We start from the raw sequence: 20,475 nt of genomic DNA on the forward strand, positions 1-20,475 counted from the left end.
AGACATTCTGATACCCACAGGAAGAGATACAGTACTGTGCAAAAGTCAGAGACCACACTGTAGCCATAACGGTGAAATTTTAGTGTGTGCCCTCATTGCAGCTTCTGTGCTTTTCAGTAGACTTGCTCTACTGATGGGTATTTTTCTACACCTCCAGTGTTCAGTTTTAGAGGTTAGTTGAATTTTCTGCTTCTTGCAATCCAGTTCATTCCAAACACATTTAGTGATGTTGAGGTCTGGACTCTGGGGTGGTCAGTCCATTGTTCTGAGAACAGCAGCAGCTTCTTTGTTTGGTTTGCAAATTTTGTTCTTTTTAGTCTATTTTCTCTTTTCTCAATAACAGAAACACCTGTGGATTTTTCAGATCTGAAGCAAAAGTGGTGCTTGATTTTCTTCTCTCTCTCAAAGATGAAAATGTTAGTGATGTTTGTCTGGTGATGACAGTTTTGGTGTATAAGCTTGCATCCCAACTCCCAGTTATCTTTCAGTTTTTAAATTTTGGAAACGTATGTTTTTCAGTTATTTTCATTTGACTTTTCCTTTCATATGCAAGATAATCTTACATCTAATTTCTTCAGAGATATCTCTGGAAAAATGAATAACTTGTACTTAATGGTAGTTTGGACTGGATTTAAGAAATTTGAAGGATGGTCTCGGACATTTGTACAGTGCTGTACATAACCAATTACATATCACACAGTGTGAGTGTGTGCTATTTCAGGATAGCTTTGCTACAAGATTGGATCAGATTCATTCTTTCTCCTCCAATATCAGACTCAGCATTTTTTGCTGACTTTGGCCTGATAGCGATGCCCGTTGTTACCAATATGCCTAATGGGAACAGACGAATGAGATGTTCATAAACTGCTGCGTTGAACATTGTGGTTTGAAAAACATGTTGTTGTGGTCTTTGGTCATTTCATTAGATAAATGCCTTGTGGAAAGCTTGGATTGTGCAAGTGTTCTACTTTCATTTTTCAAAAGGCCGCATTCCTTAATACCTATATATGTAAATATAATCATGTGAAAAAGTAAGCACACTCTGAAAAGTTTTGACTTTTTCAGCATATGTGGACAAAAAGAAGTCTGGTCTTCATTTAAATAATGTTACACCTAAAATTAACATTTTGTCATCCTTTAATGACAAGGCTAATGATTAGAACACCGTAAGAAAATATCTTGGAGGAACCTGTCTTATTTAAACCTCACACAGTCTGGTTTGCTCATTGTTAATGGACTTTGAGGAATCATCATGCCTAGATCAAAAGAGCCCTGTGAGGCCTTCAGAAAGAAAGTTGTTGATGCCTATGAGTCTGGGAAGAGGTTTAAGAAGATATCCAAAATATCAGAAATCAGTTATTCCACTCTCTGGAAGATCATCAACAAGTGGAGAAGATTTGAAAGCACTGCCAACTAGTCCAGGCCAGCAAATGTAACCCAAGAGCAAACGGTAAGATGCTAAAAGAATTCTTTAAGAACCCCCAAATTTATTCAAAGGGTCTGAAATTAGCTTTTGACAATGAGGATGTAAAAGTGCGTGCATCTACTATTAGAAAAAGACTGCACAAATCTGACCTACATAAGAGGTGCACAAGGAGAAAGCATTTGGTGTCTAAAAAGAACATTGGGTCAAGATTACAATTTGCTAAGGAATGTCTAGACAAGGACCAGGACTTCTGGAAGAATATGCTACGGATAGATGAGTCAAAGACAGCTGCCTCAGTGCCTGGCTAACTTACAATCATAGAAGTGACTGAATTCTCTTTCATACCAGATTGTGGATAATATGAGACCATCTGTAAAAAAAATTGAAGCTGAAAAAACGGACCTTCCAAAAGGATAATGATCCCAAACACAGAAGTAAATCCAAAAAAGGAGGGTTTTGAAATGGCCTAGTCCAGGGGTTTGCAACATGTGGCTCCGAAGCTGCATGCAGCTCTTTTACTGCCCTGTTGTGGCTCCACGGCAGAATTAGAGTTTTAGGAAAAAATAAAATAATCCTGCTTTACAGTAAAATAAAGCTCTGCTAAATGTTCTAACAGTTTTAACAATAAATGGTCTTAAATGCTGGAGTTAATGTGTAACTACTAATTCACCCTTTTGGCCTGATGATTGGCGCTTACACTGCTGGTCACCATTGCAGTGCAGATAACAGTCCGCCTAGCTAGTAGCTAACAAAAAGGCAAAGAGAAAGATTTAAGACGAACATTGATAATTTGGAGGCGAATGGACTACAATTTGCATTTGTAGGCACTCCAGCTGGTGTCCTGATACATTTAGTTTGCAGCGAGGAACACTCAAACACTAAAAAGTCATGAAGCTGAAGTCAGCTTCTCATTCGCCAGCTTCTTGTTCGATTTTTCCCGTTCCACCTTAAGTGGTGCAGCAGTTACATTCTGCCAACATTTAACGTGGAACAGGAACATTCGAAGCTGGTGACTGAGAAGCTTCAGCCTCGTAAAAAGTCTAACGTTGAGAGACATTTTACAAGAAACTGTTCTACCTTTGCGGAAAAGTTAAAGCTTAAAGCAGAGCACAGTCTGTGTTTTCGTTTATACTTTTTAGCCTATACTTGTACTTTAGCACATACTGAGACGTATTTACAACCTAGACAGGAAAACTTAAAGAATACTTAAATAAATGGACAAAAAATTTTATGGTTTTCAAGACGGATAGATTTTTGTTGAAAGGACAAAATGGCTTTTCTTAACGTTTGGGTTGCCGACCCCGGCCTAGATCTGAATCCCTTTGAAATGCTGTGAGGGAATTTGAATTGGGCTGTACATGCAAGAAACCTCTCAAACATTGCACAGTTGAAAAAATTCCGGATGGAGGAATGGGCAAAATTTCTTCCAGTAGCTGTCAGAAGTTGGTAGACGGTTACAGGAAACACCTATGTAAAGTTGTTTCTGCCAAAGGGGGCAGTACCAATTACTGAAGCCAGGCGTGTACATACTTTTCCAACAGACAAAAATGACATCTCAGCTATTTATTTATTGTTTTAATAAATGATTGCAACATCAAATCTTCAGTGTTTTTTGTTCTGTTACATAATGTTTATCTGTACATTCTGTTTAACTGAATATTAAATACTGATACATCCACATATGTCAAAAAAAGGGAAACATTTCTTATGGTGTACTTACTTCTTCACATGACTCAGTGTGTGTGTGTGTGTGTGTGTGTGTGTGTGTGTGTGTATATGTGTGTGTGTGTGTGTTGGTTTCTTTTACCATTGTGACCACAAAGCCTGTGATCCATTCCACAAACACTGTTTTGAATCAGCTTCACTTTTGTTCCAAAGAAAGAAGAAGGATCTAATGGGCAAAAATAGCAGTTCTTTGTTTCTGCCTTTTGATTGTTCCCCTTTAAATACCAACCCGTCAAAACGTATTCTATTACACTGCAGTTCTGCTGTCACGCACCAGGCAATAACGTCCCAGTTTCTCTACTCTGTGTTTGCACTGAACTTTCTACAGATTGAACATAAATCTCTCATTACAAGGCTCACTGCCAGCTGAACCTGGTTTCACATCAACATTAGTCTCCTGTTTCAATGGAGGGGAAAGGTTTCCTCATAACCAGCTGTATGTTTTTTTTTGTTGTTGATTTCTCTTGGGCATGCATGTGCTTGTCTTGTTTCAGTCTGTTGGTTGTGATGCAACTAGCCTACATGAGGCATGATATCATGCTGGTAGCATGGTTGCCTTTTCTGCTGTAGGCAAAGTAAGAAGAATTTATTTTCAGAGAGCTGAAGCAAAGTCATTATTCTTGAGGAAAGATGAGATAAACAGCTACCAGACATTACGGCTGGGTTATTTGACCATAGTGTATAGATAGCTGTCCAGAGTCGACAGATAATGTTGTCTTGTAATCTGGCATTGCACAGTTTTGAAATTTCGCTGCAGATTTGCATAGTTGGAAGTCATCGAAAGTGGGAGTTAAATGCTTTTGTGACATGTTTTCAACAACAAATTGATTTCCAAGATGCCAACAGAACACGCCCCAGATCTCTTCAAATGTCTCACTTCCTGTTTTTCTTGGAAATGAGGGATGCATGATGCAGTCAAAATCATATCAGCTTCAGCAGGTATTTGCTTAAAAATGACTGTCGGCATCAGACAGATGTTTACTTTTGAAGGTATTTCAAACCAATTTTTGATAATATATATTTATTCTACTTCAGAAGAGAAGAATGTTTAGGCAACAGATGGCTGCTGTGCTAGAATGTCTCATTTTATTCATTTTAATGCATTTGTAAATCTATAGAAATAAGTATTACATCTCTTCTGTAATGCCAGTCCATGTAGGTTTAGTCCCAATTTTAACATTTTATAAAGTTGTATGTGTCACCATCAGTATTGGCAGATATGTACATGATGAATATCGGCATAGGGACACTATTCCAGGCCACATCAGTGAAACCATGGTTAGCAATCAAAATGAGGCATTGGATTACATCTGTTTTCGTATTGTTTATAGTTGAGTGCTCCAGACTGTTTTGAAACTAGTCTAAATGAGGCATAATATCAGGCTGATGGTGGTATGATTATCTACCAGCATAATATTGTATTCAAAATACATAATAAAACAAATAAATGAAATTTGGTTACAATGCAGTTTAAGGTTTCCTTTGGTGTCATTTTAAGAGAAGCTGGATAGAACTATATGATCAAAACAAACTGTCAACCATGTTAAAGCAACACTGTGTAACAGTTTTATCTTAAACTAACAACTTTAAAATCAGTTTGATGGTACACTGCCTTATAATAGGGAGAATGGCGTCTGTCGTTGCCACTTCGGTCGCCTGCTATTGCGCTGTGTACCTTTGATGAAGCATGCATAAGACCTCTTGCGAGAACTGCATAATGCTTTATGGCACCATGTCAACAACTATGGGTCACATTAGCTGTAGTGATCTGTCATACAGCTGATAGGAAAACAATGAAAATCCAACAGCAGAGTGTACTTCCTGCTAGGATTGTTAAGACCAATGCCAATTTAGATATATGAGGATTTAAAAATCCAGTATATCCGATAAATCGGACGATATTCTTTTTTTTCTCTTCAGAAATACATAAACAAAAATTTCCCCTGATATTTATTATGTGTAGTTATTTGAGTCCTCACCAAGTTAACATGACATAATGCAGTTTAAAAATAAGCTTGCAGCTTTGGGATTTCAGACTGTAGTGTTATGAACACAAACAACCATCATATTATCGTTTAAACAATTTAATGAATAACTCACAGCGTATGACTGCGCTCTGCTCTCTAACAAAATAGTGCCATTACAACACATACACACTGCATGTTAGAAAGAAAAACTGGATAACTTTGTTTGGCTACCATGCCACATTAGATACTTGTTCAGGTCATGTTAATTTACGTGTCCCCTCTGGTTTAATAATTTCCAATGTAACTACAGACATTCGAGTCGCAGGTATATTTACCATTGCTTTATTTAGGCACGAGACTGAAGTTGGCTTCTATTCGCCAGCTTCTTGTTTGAATTTTCCTGTTCCACCTTAAATGGTACCAGAATGTAACTGCTTTTTAAGGGCATTAACAAACCCATGCTTCTTAAGTATCATCACATATTATAATATATTTGAAAAATATCTTGATATAAAATGTGTAGTATAACCGTACTGCCTGACAAAACTGTCAGACTTATTGGTATATTTTTTGAGTTCACACATGCACACAATCTGCAGAAGATAATGATCTATTGGAAGATACTTCGCACAGTTCCTATATACTGATCTGTTGGAAGATACTTTACACAGTTCATATATATCCAAATGTTTGTAGACACCAGCTCATCCATCATGATGATCTTCTTAAATCAAGGACATTAATAGGGGATTTGGTCTCTACTGTTCTGAGGCTTTACCCTAGATGCTGTAACATTGCTGTGAGGATTTGATTGCATTTGGCCTCAATGAGCATTAGTGGGATCAGGTACTGATGTGATGATCACATTACACAAACCCCACTCCAACTCATGCCAAAGCTACTGGATGGAGCTCCATCACTCCAAAACATAGTTCCATTGCTCTGCAGGCCAAAGCTGGGGGGCTTTGTACCCCTCTAGCAGATGCTTGACTATGGGCATGATGGCCTTAGGCACCTGCTTCCGAGCATCTCATTCTACTGGCAGTGCTACTCTATGGAGATTATACAAGCTGTATCAGCATTGAGTTCACCTTAAAGTAGCTGTATTGACTAATTAGAAGGGCTGTCTGGATACATGTGGAAATATAGTATATCACTACTGCAATATTGGTAAAGTTTAACTGACAGTATGTTGTGCAGCCCTAGTGAATGATTATCTTAAGCACTAACTGTTAAAAACAGTTTTTTTTTTTTCTTTTTATTACGCTATAAAAATAGTTTCTCAGTTCAACCTAAAAACTGACCTTATGTGGTAATTTTAGTTGAGCTGAACTATGTTTTGCATCAATTCAAACCTCAGAAACACTTTTTCTACGCTGTTCCATTTTTTACAGTGTAGACAGAAGTCCAAGTTCAAGATGTTCAGTTGTCCATGCCAAAAGAATTTCAGTGGCCTCTTCAGGGCCTTCAAATGTATATTCTGATCACGTTCTAATTTTTGTAGAAATAAATAAGGCCATAAAATGGAAAGTTTATGACTGTTTGAATTAGTGGTTTCAGAACATCGTTGGTCAGGTTTTTGACTAATCCAGAGTGAGCGGGATCAGGTAGCGGAGAGAACAGCCTCGTGCAGTTTCAAAGAGCCTTTTGTAAGAGGAGAGCAGCCGCGGTTCTGCTCCAGAGACCAGCGACTGTTTGAAACAGTGCTAGTCTCAATTGCTAAATGCCAGCACTGAGATTCAGGGGCACAGACCATTATTCTGGTTCAGCACATTCTTTGTGTGCGTGTGTGTGTGTGTGTGTGTGTGTGTGTGTGTGTGTGTGTGTCCATGGAGAAAGACTCATTTTCATTTCGTAAACACCATCGTCTGAGGGAGTGCAAACAGCCTCATATTGTGGTCCAATAAGGCCGGATATTTTGGCGCTTTACACTTCCCACTTTAGCTCTAAAAGCTCAGACAGTCTTCACTGCAGTGCTGTTTTTAACCGTGCGCTGAATTACCATGTAGTTAGTGAAGTGGTTCAGGTGTTATTTATGACCAGACTAAACAATGTTTACCCACCCTGTAAGGAAACGCTTCATTCACAGCTCCTGCATTTTCTACCATGACGTCTCATATCATACTACAGCTGTGTTAAGGGCAGTTCTGAGTATCTCCTTGAATGTTCGGTTTCCTTATACAAACTAAAACTAAACATTAATGTAACTAATAGATGATATAAGTATTAATAAATTAATAAAAGCTATATATTCCTTTGTGTCAAACGTGATACATTATAAAATGTTCTAATTTTGAGCACAACATTATAAATAGTGTAGAATGTAACCCTTACACTGAGTCATTGTTACAAAATCCCAGTCTGTCCTCACACTGTGGGTGTGCTTGTGGTATGTGCAGTCAACCGAATTTTAAAGCAGTAGTTTGACAAAAAGCTCTTACCCCAAACAAATGTACACAGTTTTCCTCTTAGTTATCATAGGCTCATAGTTATCATAGACTCAAGTGCAAAATTGAAGACACAAAATACCGCAACGGTATCAGCGTGGATAATGACACTTAGTCATTCATGCTGTCAGTCATGTGTCATTTGCTTGATGCAACTAACAAGTGCCAGTTGCATCACGCAGCAGTGGGGTCTTGCGGTCTTTTGCTTCAGTAAAGCCAAGAAATCCACAACTCAACCACTGCTGCTGACAGCTTGAATGAGAAATATTTACCGAACTCCAGCAGAATCTAACACTCAGACATGTGGCAGGAGTGAACAGGCTGCATGTATGAGACAAATTACTTGAGAAATTCAGATGCGAAACAATGTTCAGCACCATTTTTGCAGAGCCAGAAAAGCTGCTACATGCTTATGTGTGCAGACCACAAGCTTATCCATGTATTTTTTAGTTCTGTTCTTAACTATTTTGCAGAATAAAAAAATGTTTTGCTTTTACTTCAGTTGTTAAATATGGTTCTTATTATTAATAATGTAATAGTAAATACTAGTTAAATATTGTATCTGAACAGGATTTATATACTAATGAGTAAATGCAGTTCTTTTGAGTTTGATATATTTTATTAGTGACCACAAGCACAGTCTTTACCAAAATAAAACATTAGTCAAGCAGAACTATATAAATATCATTACCTTTTATAAATATCAGGATTTATAAACTAGTTAGGTTGTAGAGTTAGTATAGGTATCAAGTATCAGGTATCACTTTCGGATGGGAAAGAGTGGCATCAGTGCATCCCTAATGAAGCCAGATAATTAAAATATATAGCTGTTAGTTACATGCAGACTGCATGTTTAACCCCTTAAATTCCCAGGCTTATTACATACTTAGATTTATTATCCAGTACCTACGGGGACCTCAGCAAACTTGCTGAGCTGTTCTTAGATTATAAAAGTATGTAATGAAACTTTGGGTGCGCCGGGGTCCCTGCCCATTTAAAGGGTTAAATCTTCTTGCACTACATCGCGTTGTTCAGTAATCTCATATAAACTTGGTTTCTGATACTGCACTGCTGTGTGTGATCCACTCATACCAGCGCAACACACACTAACACACTGCAGTATGCTCTGTGGTGGTCCTGTGGGGGTCCTGACCCTTGAAGAACAGGGTGAAAGGGGGCTAACAAAGTATGCAGAGAAACAGATGGACTACTGTCTGTAATTGTAGAATTACAAAGTGCGTCTGTATGATACGTGGAGCTGATAAAATGGACAGTGAGTGTAAAAACAAGGAGATGCTCTTAATGAAGTGTACATCACTTACCAAAAACAGTAGTAGCAGCCATCTTGACGCCTGAATTTTGTCTAAACCTTTGTAGTAGGTTTATGTCATACGTTGTCAGAAACCAGCTAAGCAAGTCTATTTAAGATTACTTAACTCAGTGAAGTTTGGGGCAAGTGTGTGATGTTTTAGGCATGCAGTTTGCACGATGGTGGCTGGTCTAATATCTAGCTGCTTTAACCTTGTAGATCCAGTGCAAAACTAAAGAAGTACACTCTGAACACCAAAAATGTCTTTATTAATGGACTGTTTCAGGTGAAAGTTGATTATTATTTGAAGTGTTGTGTTTTGCAGTCAGTAAAGGGTTAGCTGAAGAGACAGCCTGTCAGATTGATAGACTTTGTTGTGTAACAAAACAAGCTGACAGTAGAAAGTGATAAAATCAAAGGAAGAGTCAGGGTTGGGTCGAGTGGAGGAGTTTGTGTTGGAAAGCACTGAAAGTGTCATGAAGCTGTGCTAGTTTGTTCAGTTTATGCGAATAATAACACCACACCTATGGAAAAGTCAGCTGGGATTGGTGTTTGCTGTCGTGAGGTGGAGTGAGCTTTTCTTGGAAATGCGTTGGTTGCTGCAACTTTTCTCACACAGTGTAAAACTTACATTCCATAGTTGCAGCTGTGCTGTTTAGAGCTGAATTTCATCATAAATGCTGCAGCCTCAGGGGGCTTATGTTGTGTTTAGTCTAGTTTTGTATTATTTCCTGGAAGAGGTGTCATAGTGCTGGGCAGTATTAATAACAATTTCCAAATAGATCACTTTATTAGGAGATTTTTTAGTTTGCATTAATAAAGTTAATGAAGCATGTTTTGGTTGGACTGTTCTATTTTGCTTTTCCTAAAATTACACCAAAGAAAACTTCATACAGTGTTATAAATGCTAACCAGAGAGAATACAGATTTCCAGAAAGAACATTTACTGTTTAGTTTTCCTGTATTTAACCCTATTCAGAATCATTCAGCCAGTGACACATACTGTAGCTCTTATGTTGTTGATACTAACCAGAATTATTCAGAAATAACTACCCCCCATTTATCTTGTCAAAAGTTATGAAAAGAGACATTGTGGATTTGTTCCCTTGTTTGGTGGACCTGCTTTAACAGAAACACAGAAATGCTGATGAGCTTAGTCATGGCCAGAAGCAAAACCCCTATAGTGCTGATTTACATTAAGCGGCTGCCACCAAAGACTGCAAAAGAAGCAAAGCCCTGCCCTTTTGGTGGCAGGGAGTGATTGATGTAATGAACTAAGAGGACTCTGAATGCTTTATATAGTCACCCAAACTTCAAACAACACCTACACTTTGCTGGCTCAGAGCATTGTGAAACTAGATCCATCTGGAATTTCTTTGTATAAGTACATATAAGCACAGAATCTTACGCAAAAAATAAATTATATAAATAAATTCTTAAATGATTTTTGATTCAATTAATCAATTAACAGAACATCATAATCAGATTTGTTTGATTCTCTACGCTCCCCCCTCTGTAAAATAAACTATCACACACGAAAATGCCATATAGAACTCCAACCGATCTACTAAATGATCTAAATATTGTTTATCTGCGATATGATTTTGACACATAAATATTTATAGACATGGTTTAAAGCTGTTTCATGAGAACAACCCAAGCGTGATGAGGAACAATATTTTCAAAGTAGTGAAATATAAAGAATGAAAGCAATACATCAAGCATTTTTTGGGAAACAGTCCAAGAATTATTTTTTGTTCTTATTGAATATTATCATAAAACATCATTATCAGATTTTTTAATAGGCTCAATGCTTCCCCTACTGTAAGATGAACCTACGCACACAAGAAAATACAGGCCCTGACTCATGTACACATTTGCTGTCACAAATTTTGTTTTTTGTTTTATCTGAATTAAAAACTCCAAAACTGTAGTCTTTAGATTTGGGTTTTATTCAATATAATCTAAGCCTGTTTTTTTATAAAAAAAAACGTTGTATTGAATATTTTTAGATACAACCCAACATTTATACATTTTTTAATGCACTGTATAATGTTTTTAAGGTACTGATTCTACAATCGTCCCCCAGATTAATATACAGCAAACATTATGTACTGAATAGTGCATGAGTTGATTGAATTGAATATAGTGCGGTGTTAAGCTCTAATATGCCCTGACTCTCTGCAGGTGTTGACTATCCTGTTCGGTTCTGTATGAGAGTTAATGATATTTGCAGTGTCTGCTTTGGCCGTGTTTCATGTTTTCTGGTTTCCAAACCCATCATAGTGCAGTGAATCACTGTAAGACCATCACCCTGAGCGTACGCTGATATCTTGTAGCTTTCAAAGCGATGTGTTTGGGAAGGCAGGTGCTGACTGCTTGTATGTATTTGTGCAGATGATGTGTCGGCTGGGAGCAGTGCAGAGTTTCCAGACAGGCTCTCTCTAATGGAGGTGCGGCTGCAGGCGCAAGAAGATGAGATCACGCTGCTCAAGTCTTCATTGGCCGATGCGTTACGCAAGCTCCGCCTCCACGACCAGCAGATTCCACTACTTAAGCAGCAGCTAATTGCTGGTAAGAACATCTGTATAGTTACTTTAATATATGAATATGTGCGTTCTTTTGGCAAGACTTGCCAGTTATTGATTACATTTTTCTTCCTTTATTATTAAATGTTAATTGATTTTTAGTAACATTTTCCCATTTAAATGATTTGAGAATAAATGTGTAATGTTTTTTTAACCAACCTTTTCTTTTTTGTAATCTGTGTGCTGTTGTCAGGCTAAGTATTTTAAAGCTAATTATTAAAATATGTATAGAAAATACATTATGGCAACACAGTCACAAGCATCAAGGTTTTTATGAGAAAAGGTAATGAGAAATGGATATGTAGATATGTACATAAGGTAAAAAATGTAAGAACTTTAGAAATAAAAAATGAAGAATGTAAATTGTTTGCTGTGCCAAACAGAACTCCAACTGATCTACTAAATTATATTAATATTGTTTATCTGCCTGACGATTTTGAAACTCACGTTGGATATGGATATATTCATGGACATGGTTTAAGGCTGTTTTGTGAGAATAATGCTAATGTGCTGTAGGAACAATTTACAGTAGTGAAATGTAGATAATAAAAACAATACATCAAGGATTTTTTGGGAATTGTCACATGGAAAGTAGCCCAAGAATTATATCAACTACATGCTATAATCACTTATGATTTTCCAGATTTGATGCAGCCACCTTCAGACTGATATATCACGATACATCTATGGATTTTTACACCCCTACTGTTAATTAATATTTGGCCTACTATTTTGCTGAACTTAATCAGAAATGATACATATGGCAATACAAATATGTGTGTGTATGTGTCTGTGTGTGACCTCAGTGAACCCTGGTGCAGCTCGAGTGTTGAATCAGTCTTTTTCCGTCGATGGATTCTCCAAACCCTGTAGGCTCTCAACCAGCTCTCTGGACGGTCTGCATCACCCAGTCAACAGGTACTATTGGGCACAGGAGCTCCTGATTACTGTAGTGCTTTTTACTTTACTCCTGATTTGCAGACTATTAGTCTCCCAGACTTTTCCCTCATTGTGTTATGAGAATTATGTAGTTCTGTAAGATCCTTAAACATTTGTGTAAATATAAATTGCTAGTGGCACTCACTGTGTGACTGGTATCAAATATAGGTCAAATGTAAGAAGCTGGTTACTGTAAATGTGATGCATGTTCATTCAATACAGTGTTAAATCGATTTGTTTGAAGTCAGAACTGCTACTCAACAGCCATGATCTTACCAAAGCTTCTTTCTGTTACGCTTCCCTGGAGATACGAGTTGCTCAAGTAGAACTGAAGCACAGTTGTGAGAAATGCAAGACGCCCGCCCACACGTTTAGTGACAACAAAGAAACGGCACAACATTCCTTGGCACACTTTTAGCCTGGGACAACCAAACAACTTCCAGTGAAAGAAGGAGAGCGAGAGAAAACTTGTGTGCCATGTGACTGTGGTTTCGTGTAAATGCTCAGTGGTGTTTCTGGCTTGCTTGGTTTGGAAGAAAATGCCGTCCTTTTGTGAGCAATATTCAATGGTGCTATTATTGAAGGAGACAGAGGAGGCAGACCCGCAGTTAGCCAAAGCCTTTAAACTCTGCTTCAGTACAATCCGATTTGATGTTTAAAAATTAAAAAGCAAAGGTTAAAACATCTAAAAAATAATCACAAGTTGAAAATAATCACTTTAGATGGAGTTCTGAATGTACATGTAAAATTCAAGCAGTGCCTCAAACAGCCAAATAAAACGTAACCTGACGCTCTAGGCTACAAAGGCTTATTATGTACATATTGTCAAAGGTATTAGATTTATGGCCATGTTCTGTAAACACAGGATCATGACATTTGGTGCATAATTGCTGTGTTAGATCCTACATAACATAGCCTTGAAGGTTTTAATGTGATAAACTGAGGACAAGCTGATTTCTTGTTATTCTTGGTAGTTATAAATATGTCATACTTCTCTTCAAAGGGACATTCCATCTTTTGCAATGTTTACTTTTTTCTGGGAATACATTGGTAAATGTGAGTTATACTGTTTAGTGTCATAGAGGGATTTTTGTTGAAATGGACAGTTCTCTCTAACACTGTCATGTCCAATTAGTTCACTTGCTTGTTTTTGCCTCAGTGCATGAGACACCACGAGACATATTGTGGAGTCTTATGATCGATCTGGGACTTGAGTTCTAGTCCTGTGCTTACTCCAAACCTGTTAGCAGCCCACTGTTTCCAGTTTCACAGCCTTATCAACGGAGAAAAATAAGTGAAAGTGTTAGCTTGGGCTGGCAAAGTATGTTAGTCGTCGCCCGTGTCCATTATACAAAAAATGTGCATCACATCACCCACTTAAAAGCGAAAGTGCTCTAGAGTGCTCAGTATGGTTCATCTGATATCTCTGGTCATTCTAACAGATTGCAGTACACTGTAGGAAGCGTAGGGGTTTATTTGGCTTCTGTTGTTGCAGTAACAGTAAAAGAAGAAGTCACCAATTGCATAAATGGAACAGTGGCAGTCTAGTGACTGCAGTGATCACTAGCAAGCTCGGAGGTTGGCGTCTATCACTTGATGAAATAAGCTCATAAATAAAATAATATGTTAAATAAGCTATCATTGCAGAAGGTAAATGGTACCTAATGACATAACCTAAATGGATGACAAGGTGGACCACCACGGTTACTACAGTGGCACTGTCGCTGGGACAATGTAAGAGGAAACGGCAGAAGGCACTGTGGTTCACTCAATAAATAATAATCGACAGATTTCAATTATAGAAATGGTTGTTAGTTGCTGTGCTAGTGTCATTTTCAGTTTTAAAATGTATGTATACATTTTATATACATGCAGCCTTGCATGTGTTTTATATCTATCTATCTATTTCATGATGGGTTTTATGATTGTGTGTCTTCAGCCATGTCTCAAACTCAACTGAGAATGGGGAGGGCAGTAGAGCCCACTCCGTGCCCAGCCTGAAAGCAGGCACTAGTGAAAGGTCGACACAAACTGACCCCTGGACCCCTGAGTCTGTGAGGACGCCACTGGCCGCTTCCAAGAGCCTCTGTCTGGAGGATGCACTTCCAGAAGGAGTTTCCCTGATGGAGGAGGCGCTGAATAAGCTCCACCAGGAGACGCAGGAAGAAGAGAACAACGAAGATGAGCGAGAGAAGGACAGAAGCTGGCGCTCTGTGGTGGAGGAGCCCATCCAGCCCACCAGTATCAGAACTCTTCAGCAGCAGCAGAGCAAAAGCAGTGAAGAAAGCCAAGGCTCAGCCCCACAAACACCAACCTCCAGCTCTCCAGCGCCCCCTAAAGAGCCTTCCAGCAGCCCCCACACTGGACCTCTGTCCCCCATTATGGAGGGCGAGAAGACACTGTGCGTTCAAACCGCCGATCAAACTGACCTCATTCTTCACTGCATGTCGTCACTGCTTCTGGGCTTGGTTCTGATTCTAACCCTATTACTCATGCTCCTGCAAGTCTGAGTTGTACCACTTAGAGGACATTGCTATTTTCCAAGATTATTCTTTAGGTTCTTCAGGTCTAGATTTCCTCACTCTCATAACGGCATCCTTTACGTATTAGTTTCTTAGTAGTTACACTGCAAAAAATGATACCTTGGCAAGTAAAAATATTGTTAAATCAAATCACTATGTCTAATATTTTTCATTTTAAGATTGTTGTAAACATATTATCATACTAATTGACTTATTTCTAAAGATACTTGTTTTAAGTCATTTTATCTGGTGAAAATGTCTCATTCTACTGGCAAATAATTTATTGTCTGCATTATTAAATGAAAGAGGCAAAATTATTGGTCTAAGGAATTATTCTTTTACCAGATAAAATTACTTAAAACAAGTAAAAGCATCTGGAAATAAATTAAATTATCTGATGTGTTATATTTGTACAGCAATCTCAAAATGAAATGTTAGAGACAAACACAATTTAAGGTTTATTTTGCTAAGATTCATTTTTTTTATACAATGTAGGCAGTTTAGGTTAATGATACTTGTTGTGATAGTAACGTAGTAAAAGTAATAAGCCTTAAGATTTCTGTTTGAATAATAAAGCCTATGGTTTAAGACTTTAAGTCCCATTTTGGGCTGAAAACTAATATGAATGAATCTTAAGTTTTAGGCTGGTTCTGTGCAGAATGATTGCGCCTAGAGGGAAAATATTTGTGAATGCAGAGTCCCCACTAACATACTGTTATAGTCCACAGCTAGGCTTTATCAGAAAGCCATAATATGTAATAGTCTTAGTCCGGGGCCAAGGTTAATCAGTTATTAGAGGCCAGCCCTGCCCTTCTTTTAGGGAGAGCTTGTTGCTATATATGGACGAGGATAAGTATAGTGTGTGGAGTCCGTTGAAAGCCTAATTGGAAGTTGTTGAGTATGCTGCAAGTTTGAAAGAGCTGTAAAAACAGTCTTTCTCTAACTACCGGGTGTAAATTTGTAAAATGTGACAAGACACTTGTAATTAGATTTCTGAAGATACATGCAGCTTTTATAGACAGGCTCTGTCAGTCAGGATGTCATATCAGAGAAGATTCTACACTGGAAACTGTTTGGCATCGAGTTTTTTTAGGGACGATGCCAATGTTATGTGTGAATCTGGAGGCTGTTTATGATACAGAGTGTGTGGATGATTAGGAGTATTTGACCGCACTTCAGTGTTGAGAGATGTGTGAGTGAATAATTAGATTCAGTGGAAAATGTGATGGACAAGAGCACCATTTGAGATCATTGGAGTGTATACATGAGAAATTAGTGCAGGGTTAGGCCTCTAGGCCTCAGGAAACACACACCGTCAACAGCACCCGTGATCTGCCGGAGTTTATAGAGTAGATGAAGTCATTGCTCAAGCCTTAGCTGGTGTGAAGAGGATGGAAATGATTTTTTCTTTATAGTGTTATTTAGCTGAATTGGTGAAGTGCCTTTCCCAACATTTTAGTAAATTTTAGTGCCAAAAGAGACAAGCCAGAGGGTACAATATGCTTGCATCTTGGACTGGTACAAACTTTAACAAAAGCTTTATGACTGCTGGGCATTGCTGTTTTCAGATTCTGTTTGAAATCATACTAACCCAATCAAGTTGTACTTAATCTTAACCTGATGATATGCACATACATTCTAATCATGTTTTTGATTAACCGAATTTCATGATCTCTTCTTCCTGCATGCATAACTTTTGGCGATCTTATTATGAATATTTCTTGATTTAACGAACCACATTTGTACCATTAATTTTTTTGTGTGTGTTTGTGTTTGTGTGTCTGTGTGTATGTGTGGCCTGATACCTATCAGAGATGTTACTATTCAGAAGGGCACTGAACAAGAATTATCTATAGAAAAACAAGTCTGTTTCAGATTACTTAACAAGTTGGTGCACTTTGAGACAAGTATGTGATTTATGTATGCAATTAGCACAGTGCTAAACTTGTGGCTATAAACTTCCATTACTCATTATCTGCATTAGCCTCGTAGCTCCAGTGCAAAAATGAAGAAACAAACTTCAGACCCTTAACATTGCTTGGCAGATCGACTATATTTGGGATAAGGGGAAAATTGTGTCAATTCTATTTTTGGCCTAATTATTAAATCACATCATGGATCACACTGGTTCTGTTTGTATGATTGTAGATAGTGTGTCTCTGACTGGGTGTGCAACAAGTACAGTACTCATTTTCAGTACTTCCCTGTTTAATATATCGCTACTGTTGGAACAAAACCTCATATCTCCAAATGGTAACTTTACAGGAGAAGGAAAAAAAATATACTTTACTTTTAATGCAAGTCAGTGGAGCCAGACATTTCCCCAAGTCATCCTGGGCCACTTCTTTTGGTCCATTCATCATGAAATTTAAACACAACATAAAGGACAACAGGCAGTTTCAAATGATGTCAAAAACTAAAAAATGACAAAAATGGAGATACAAGGTTTTGTTCAGACAGCAGCGATTTGCAAACATGTCAACATATTACATGAATACTTAACATAACATAACATAAATAAGAGTATAAAGCATAGGAGAGACAAACATTCCAACACAAAACCCTCCCCATGCTGCAACCTTATTACTTACAAAGCATCTGAATGGACAGTTAACCTTACCCACAAACATTTTAGGAGATAAGAAACCAGAGTGTTCCAGATCTTTTGAAACAGATAACGTTTATCCTTTAGCATATACTTCCCTTTAAGTGCAGTGTTTTTTTAGCTGTGCAATCCATTGTCCCATTGAAGGCACTTCTGCCCTTTTGCAGAAAGTGTGAAATATAAATAATAAATGCTTTTTTCTATATCGACCAATAAAAACAAATAAAAATCTTTCTATATATCTTTTTTCCTATGTCCTGCAAAAACAATGAAATATAATTATTTCCTTAAACAGCTACTTATGGTGATGCAGGTTTGTTGTGACAGTAGCCATTACTGCTTTGCATATTTTACACACAACACAGTGGTTAAGTCACTCTACATGTAGGAGACCAATTTCAAGCCTAGTTTAGGGTAGTGCATCGCTGCTCTAACATTGGATGCGGCTCCAAACGCTGCGTTCCTGCCAATCTAGTTGCATCGCTCTTGCGCTGCACATGTAATGTAATGTATGTGGTCATCGTGGAAACTCATATATTGCAATGACAATAAAAATACGATTGTTAATGCAGCCCTATGCTGTACATACATCTATTCACTTTATAGATGCTCCTTTAAAAGCAAGTTCATTAACATAGTATCATTTAAATCGTGCAGTTTCAGACAGGTGTGAAAAGTCTTTTACGCAGAAGACGATGCCCCATCAAACAAGTTTCACTTCTTTGTCTGTTGCCACTAACGTCAGTGGTGACCGCTGCTGTTTCCTCTTCCGTGTTTCTTTTATTGGAGAACGTATGGAGCTTTTAGAGGAACAGGAAACGGGGTGTGTTTTAGAGGAAACAACCCCTGAGCGCACATACGCTCACACCCACTCACATCGCATATTGAGTGTTAAAATGCACTCGTGTTGTGCCGAAACAGTACGATCACTCTACATCTGCGTTCTGTTGATGTCCTCTTAACTGATTGAGAGAGTGGAACATGATACTTGCTTTAGCACTGATGATGATGATAATGATGTGCTGTGATGCTTTCAGATACATCCTGTTCACTGCTGCTATGTGTTTGTGCACGTGTAAAACCTACTTCTATATAAATCTAAGCTGCCTGCAGTGACTACATAAATGATTAAAGTGATAGTTTGGTTATAAATTAAATTTACACAATGTTAACTTATCTCAAAATGTAGTTAAAAGTATTTTTTTTGTGTCAGAAGCTTGCTTCTTTATTTTTGCACTGGAGCTACAAGGCTGATGTAATGGAAGTAGAGGATGCTTATGCTGTTGCTAATTAGCATCTGCATGCCTAAATCATCACACACTTCATACCTGCCTGGAAATGTGTTGAGTTGGTGAGCAATCTCAAATAGACTTGTTTATGTGGACTCACTATATGATATGAATGTGTAAAGTAGAATTTTTCACTGTGCTATTACTCTAAAAGGGGAATTTGATTGTTGAGATGTAAACAAAGCCATTCAAAGTGCTTTGATGTGAAATGGTTCAGATTTCTTTACTGTGGTGGTGATAGGAACCAGGGGATGTCAACAACCCAGATATAGCCAGAGCCTCCTCTCAGAATGATTGTAAAACAATGTCTCAGGCCTCAGGCAGCACATTTAATACCATTCCATATAAAATCTGTCTGAGGTATCTTTTAGAGACACTTCAGACATCTGGCTACCATCACCATCTATGGACAATTTTGGCTTGATAAGTTTCCGTAGAATGAAGTATTTCACATCAAACCACTTTGAAGGACTTTGTGGACATCTTATGAATGCAGCAATTTAAAAAAAATGGTGGAATTCCCCTGTAAGTCATATGTCATATAGAGATTGATCATTGGCTTTTGTATGTAGGATGCGGAGAAATAGTGAGAAACTAAGCAAGGACACCCAGGACAAGACCAAACAGAGAATGCCTAAGAAAGCAGCATCCTCCACCAATCTGCTCACCCGTTCCCCAAGCCTGGAGGGGTGAGTCAATCCATGTGATAGATTCAGTACTGATCATTTCTTTTAACATTGCTCTAATGCCACTTAGAAGCTTTGGATGGCCTTGAATGGGCTGTGAAATATTTGATGAAGGACATTCTTACAAAAAGGCACTTAAAATGTAGTTGCTGGGGTTGTGGGGTTTTGAATGCAACATGAAAAAAGCTTTTGTTTCCTGATAATTATTTTTTAAATAATCATCTATTCATTGTAGTCTGAATTGTCCTGAGACAGTAATTAAAAGAATTCAAAGCTAGAAAATGTAGTAATGATGTATAGTAGTCGTATTCATTAAATCTAGTAATCATATTCATTCAAAATACATCACAGAGATGGATTACTAGAGGCTTTTTAAAAATATTCTCTACATTCATGATGATGAAAATGATTAAAAGATGGCAAGACTTTGGAATTTCTTTGTGACCTTCCTCTTTCTCTTCATTCCAACCCATTTAAATACCATCTAATTCCATTTATGTGCAATAGTGTTCAGCATGGAGATGAGATGTTCCTCTAAAGCAGGCCTACCCAAAGTTGCGTAACCCCATGAGCAGTCAATAAGGAAACAATAAGGAAACGTGTTTTCAGTTGTTTTTTTTGTATGTATTTTTATATATTTTAGTTTCAGTGTTTCTTTTTTAAATTAGTTATGCATGATTGGAGTAGGCAAAGTTTGGAGTTGACAATTTTTGCTCCAAACACATCAGCATTTATTATTTTTATCTGTCATGTTGCAGTTATTTAAATAATGACAGGTAAATAAGGCAGGTAAGTGCAATCACACTGTATTTAAATGCTGCCGATACACATATACTAAAATGTTGTAGCATATTCATGCATGACTTATTGTGCTAAATAGGCAGCCACTGCTTACTTTAAATATAGCCCTATATCTCATATTGTGTTGTTTAAATAAACACCTTAGTCATTTAAACGTTTAAAATAGCAGTT

General features: G+C 37.7%; 1 protein-coding gene across 3 annotated transcripts in view; it reads left to right on the forward strand.

The window, feature by feature from the left end:
- Positions 1–20,475, forward strand: part of eml3 (EMAP like 3) — a 55,150-nt gene that overhangs the window by 11,443 nt on the left and 23,232 nt on the right. For 2 of the 3 annotated variants that reach the window (XM_036597736.1, XM_036597737.1), the window contains exons 2-5: positions 11,272–11,448; positions 12,269–12,380; positions 14,341–14,802; positions 19,390–19,506. In XM_036597736.1, the coding sequence (XP_036453629.1) occupies positions 11,272–11,448; positions 12,269–12,380; positions 14,341–14,802; positions 19,390–19,506 (868 nt within the window). The remainder of the gene's footprint in view (positions 1–11,271; positions 11,449–12,268; positions 12,381–14,340; positions 14,803–19,389; positions 19,507–20,475) is intronic. The other variant, XM_036597738.1, reaches the window with a different exon arrangement.

Source organism: Colossoma macropomum, unplaced genomic scaffold (assembly GCF_904425465.1).
Source record: "Colossoma macropomum unplaced genomic scaffold, Colossoma_macropomum, whole genome shotgun sequence".
NCBI classification, from domain to species: Eukaryota; Metazoa; Chordata; class Actinopteri; order Characiformes; family Serrasalmidae; genus Colossoma; species Colossoma macropomum.